This window comes from Jatropha curcas, chromosome 4 (assembly GCF_041381405.1).
Source record: "Jatropha curcas cultivar XTBG-Jc1 chromosome 4, XTBG_Jcur_1.0, whole genome shotgun sequence".
Taxonomy (NCBI): domain Eukaryota; kingdom Viridiplantae; phylum Streptophyta; class Magnoliopsida; order Malpighiales; family Euphorbiaceae; genus Jatropha; species Jatropha curcas.
The window spans coordinates 23787789-23792626 of record NC_143154.1 but is presented as its reverse complement, the minus strand read 5'-3'; the positions used below and the strand labels follow the sequence as shown (position 1 = coordinate 23792626).

General features: G+C 35.7%; 1 protein-coding gene across 3 annotated transcripts; it reads right to left on the bottom strand.

Moving 5' to 3' along the window:
* Positions 1 to 351: 351 nt before the first annotated feature.
* Positions 352 to 4166, bottom strand: RVE1 (Homeodomain-like superfamily protein). 3 transcript variants are annotated; one of them, XM_089720593.1, is made up of 8 exons: positions 3853 to 4166; positions 3523 to 3754; positions 2802 to 2936; positions 2590 to 2701; positions 2443 to 2504; positions 1869 to 2276; positions 832 to 1568; positions 352 to 754 (listed from the first exon to the last, which is right to left on the bottom strand). In XM_089720593.1, exons 2-8 carry the CDS (start codon positions 3562 to 3564, stop codon positions 742 to 744), a joined length of 1509 nt encoding a protein of 502 aa, XP_089576719.1. In that variant the 5' UTR covers positions 3565 to 3754; positions 3853 to 4166; the 3' UTR covers positions 352 to 741. The 3 variants fall into 3 exon arrangements, with proteins under 3 accessions (XP_089576719.1, XP_089576720.1, XP_089576721.1); XM_089720594.1 differs by having other exon boundaries at positions 352 to 1568; XM_089720595.1 differs by lacking the exons at positions 2802 to 2936; positions 3523 to 3754; positions 3853 to 4166 and having other exon boundaries at positions 2382 to 2504.
* Between the last annotated feature and the right edge of the window lie 672 nt (positions 4167 to 4838).

Below are 4838 nucleotides of genomic sequence, written 5' to 3'. Positions count from 1 at the left end.
CTGTTATTTTTTCATTGAAATTTATTTAAACATCTGTATTCGAATTCATTTTTCATTTAAAATTTTAATACCGGTCCATAAAATTTATACATCAAAGGGGCAAAATATCAGCAAATGCCTGCTAAAAATAGCAAGTACCAAATTGAACAGATGATAAGCACCCTCAAATACTCATCCTCTTCTATCCCTAACAATTGTAAGTGTTAATAAAGGTTTAAGCAATTCAAAATGCAGGTACTTTCCTCTGTCAAACCTTAAGAACTCTATATAATTTGCCCTCTTAATGTATAGATACTTTTAAAGCGATGACAATTGAAATTTAGGCGACTGAAATTGTAAGCGATAGAAGAATTTCTCCAAATGCGCTATTCAAATTCCAACCTGGCCTTATTTGCCTTGCTAATAGTAAAAATTACAATAAGAACTACTTTCAGATAATAATGTACAAAAGGCCAATATAAAACTAGGAACTAAGGGATTCACAGTTCAAAGAAGCGAAAGAATAGATAAGAAGAAGAAGAAAAAAAATCCGAGGGATGAAAAAGAAAAATTTTTTAAGAGGAGGTAGAGAAGAAGAAGAAGAAGAAGGAGAAGAAGAAAGATAGAGACGGCAATATGATACGTACAAGGAAAGTACGGTAAAGGATCTAGACAATTTGAGAAAGGGAAAAGAAAAACTACATAAGCTAGCTAGACCGATGATCGTGCAAAGTTGCAGAAGGCAGCTTCTTTTAAGCTCCATCACCTCCAGTAACTGAAATCAATTCCCTCAACAAGTTAGAAAAGCTCTCTTCTAATCAAAGAAACCTGGAGATAGTTTGAGAGGCGTACTATAAGCTAAGGCGGATTCTTTGTTCTTCCCTCTCTTCGCCGGTTATTGTTGAGGATTGGCTATCTCTTTCAGCAATACGTTTTTTATATGGCACAAACCCTCTCATAGACCTACTTGAAGAAACTAATTTCTCACTTGGTTTCAGCTCGAGAACTGGGTATGGTTCTTTTTCCTCTCTAGGAAGTTGTCGACTTTGTGTTTCCCAATCCGGATTTTTATCTACATTTTCACCATCATTTACTGATCCAGAATTAGAACCTGTCCAAGATCCTTCCTTCTGAATTTCTTTGTCTTGAATTTCTTCACCATTGGACTCCAAATGTATCTTCGCAGGCTCCTGTTTGTGAAAAGGTACTATAGGAAATGGCATGCCTCCACAGAAAGCCCACCATGGCAAGGTAGAGCCAGCTTCTACTGAATTGGGATTTTCCTTTTGGAGTGGTAAGTAATAAAGGGCTCCAGGTGGGCCATGAGGCAGATGATTCCAAGTGCAATCCCTATTTCCTGATTGTAATTCTGTAGCCATAAAGTTCCATGATAGAGGTTGCACAGGTTTAACCTCATTCTCGTCTGATTGCAGTAATTTAGAATTCCCAGTAGTTGGAGAAGATGGTGTATGGCATCCAGTAACTAATACAGTCCTTCCAAATAGCTTAAGACTCCGTGTAGATGTTTCCGCCACTAATCTTTCTTCGGGAAAGACATCTTCTTTGGGAAACAAGTTGAGTTTTTGTACCTTCAAGAAAGAGCGATAGCACTTTGTTTAAAACAACTGAAAGATTCTTGCATAGATTATTAGAAGCAGACAAGCATTTTTGCTTGAATTGGTCTTAGAAAAGCACTATCTTGAAATTGTGGAGATCAAGGAAAATTTCATACTTCCATAATTATAAAGACTTCAAAACGGTAACAGAACAGTCTCAAACAGCGTGTTCAGCAACATATAGAATGATACCTTTCTGAAAAAGCTATTCCAATCTCGACTTCCAGCAAACAAAAATTTAAAAAAAGCAGAATGTTAAAGTGTAGCAGCTACCTTGGGAGATTGGTCATCAAGAGCTACAGCAGTTGGTGGTGCTGGTGATGGGGATCCATCATCTTCAGGTGTCAAGTTGGGTTCACAAGTGCTGAAGTCATTAGCATGAGAACCACTAGCAAACGAAACTGGTGATACACTACGGTTTGGTATATTTGAATCATTGGAACCAAGTGCATCTGAACCAACTACAGATAATACTGAAGTTGGAGATTGATTTTCTTGTTCTGAAATCGAAAAGTTCGGAGACAAAGACCTTAGTGGTTGTTCTGGAACTGAAGTTTCTTTATTAACTGGATGCATCATTTTCCGGGGATAGGGATGCACAGGTTTTCGCTTTGGTCGAGGAGGGGGAATTTCAATAGGTTCCACTGAAGCTGTGTTGCTACCACTCGCCTCTCGCACAACCTACATCAGACAAACACCACATTAAGAACTCTATAAGAACATCATGAGTGAACCCTTCTAACAACGTTTGCACGCCTTTAGGGTCACTAGAAAAAGTCAACTTACATTAATAGAGGGCATATAGATATTATGGTAGAGAATGGGTACTGGAATAAGATCAGTAAACCTTAGAGAAGAATTTCTGAGCATGACTTCTAATCTGAACAGCAGTCTTGGTGCCTACATGCTCTGTTACCAACCCAATATTGTGTGACTTACTTGTTCAGGACAGATATGGGCTAGAATAAAAATAAAAAATCTAACACAAGTATACCTTCAATCCGTCTCCAAGCTCGACCATAAAGTTTTAGAGCTTCAAGGAACTTCTTATGCTCATCTTCAGTCCATCTTTCTCTTTGCTTGGTAATCGTATACGGTTTCCTCACCTAATAAAAGGTGATCAAAAAGGGTATTAAGTAAAGATTCAGATTGCACATCCATAAAACAGAAGCATATAACCAAAAATGGTCCTGTTAAGAATAAAACCTTAGGACAATATTCATTCCCACAAGTAAACTGCTCCTTGATCTGGGCACCAGTTAAATTATGCAGACCAGCATTCAATGAAATTCCATTGCCTGCTGGAAGAACAGTATTCGATCTAGTCCCTCCACACTGATCCTATCATGAGAAAGGGGCACCAAAATATTAAGAAAAATTCACACTCAATTCCGACATAATCAATAATTTTTTTCTAGTCACTAATTGCTGAGGGGCTGTTTAATAGTTCACTAAGACGAACTGCAATCACATATTCATTGAATTCAAGACTTGAGCAATTCCAAAGAGGGAAAACAAATCAAGATTCAAAAGTCTCAAACTCAATACTATAATAAGAAAATTCAAGTTCCCAAAAAAATATAGGATAGATATATTATCAAAATGTTACATAACAAGAAAGTAGTAACCAAAAAGGAAAGCTACTAGTGGGTAATTTCAGATTCTAAACAAAAATAGAATAACAAGATATTTCATTGCCACTCGAAAGGCAACACTATCACAAGAAGAAACCACGATAACTCTGCTCTAAAAAGGATACTTTTTAGCAGAGAAATTTTTCTAAACAATATTTATATATTTGGTTAGATTTTTTTTTTTTAAAAAAAAAAATTTCCAGTCAAAATAAATCTTTAATTTTTCTTTTTACAAAAAAAAGAACTAGCAACTAAAAAAATTTTAAGAAATAGAAATATAAGTGAATATGAACCTGAACAGCCATAGCAGCAGAGACCACCAATCCTCCTACCATGCAAGATCCTTCTTCAACGAACAAAATTTCCCTTCACTTGTCTCTTTAGAGCTACAAAATATAAGGATCCTTCCTTTCTATCTTCCTGTTGAACATAATTCAACAACCAAACTTCCTATTATAACCAGCAAAATTTCTCTCTGTTTGCTTCCTTCATTCCCCAAATCAATCGATCAATCCGTTAAATTACCTGATCCAAACGAAGCATAAGAATTATCAAACAAATGATAAAAATTAGAAAAAAATATGAAGGTTTCCGATTAAAAAAAGGTAGTAACGGTCAATCACCAGAAAACTCGTAATCCTCAGAATTGCGGTACAATTGTTGCCCGAAAACAGCTTCTGCTCAAGAAAACTGATAGCGACGAAATAGAAAGAGAAGAAACAGCCAAAGAAGAATCAGAATCAGAAGAAGAAGAAGAAGAAGTGAAGAGCTGAGCAGACGAAGAGATACAGAGGTACAGACAGAGAGAGAAGGGAAAGGGTACAGAGACTAATGGGAAACAGGGAGCAGCGTATTTGGCCGGTAGAGAGGGGTGAAAAAAACGAAAAAGGAAAGGAGAGGAAGCCACATCAGAAGCTAATTTTTTTTAAAAATAAAAATTATAAGAAAGCTCGAGAATTCGATGGAATCTTGTGGCTCACGTCGAAAGACAAGTCCGACACGTGGCGTTGGTTTGTCTGTGTCTTTCCGCTTTTTATTACGCTGCGTGTTTAATTCGGTGGGAGAAATTGAGCAACAACCGGATATATGTAAAATATTTTTTCATTTGCTCTAATCCATACTCGCACCTACTCTCTGCACTACTATACTTGCCACTATTTTAATGCCACGTTGCATATCCAAAATATTTTCTGCTTATTTTTATTATTTTTTGTGGTCCATTTTTTTGCAACTAGGTAAAAACAACAGAGTGGTAATTTAATTTTTTTTTCACTGTGATGAGAGACTGCGGGATCATAGTCAAATCCTGAATTTCCCCATGTGAAAAATCACAATTTACAGCCACTAAATTGTAGCACTACTACTTGCAGAAATTTTTATAATTAATTTTATTTTCTTATTATTTTTCTTAATTTTTTATTCCATGCCTAATACTAAAAAATTATAAATTTTCAATCACCTCTTGTACAAAGAGAGTAAAAATAGCAACATGTGCCTTTTGATTTTGGCAATAAATTTATTAAAAATATCATAGAATCCAATATTCATTATCTAATAAGGTATAAATGGCAATGGTAGTAAAAGTTTCTTAGCAAGAAAGATATTAAAA

What these genes read in the sequence shown, in the direction of transcription:
- RVE1 (XM_089720593.1), bottom strand. Translation starts at nt 3,564, where the DNA reads ATGGTAGGAGGATTGGTGGTCTCTGCTGCTATGGCTGTTCAG. An exon ending in CTGCTGCTATGGCTGTTCAG is followed by an intron (nt 2,937 to 3,522) that starts GTTCATATTCAC and finishes TTCTCATGATAG; the next exon opens with GATCAGTGTGGAGGGACTAG. An exon ending in GGAATGAATATTGTCCTAAG is followed by an intron (nt 2,702 to 2,801) that starts GTTTTATTCTTA and finishes ACCTTTTATTAG; the next exon opens with GTGAGGAAACCGTATACGAT.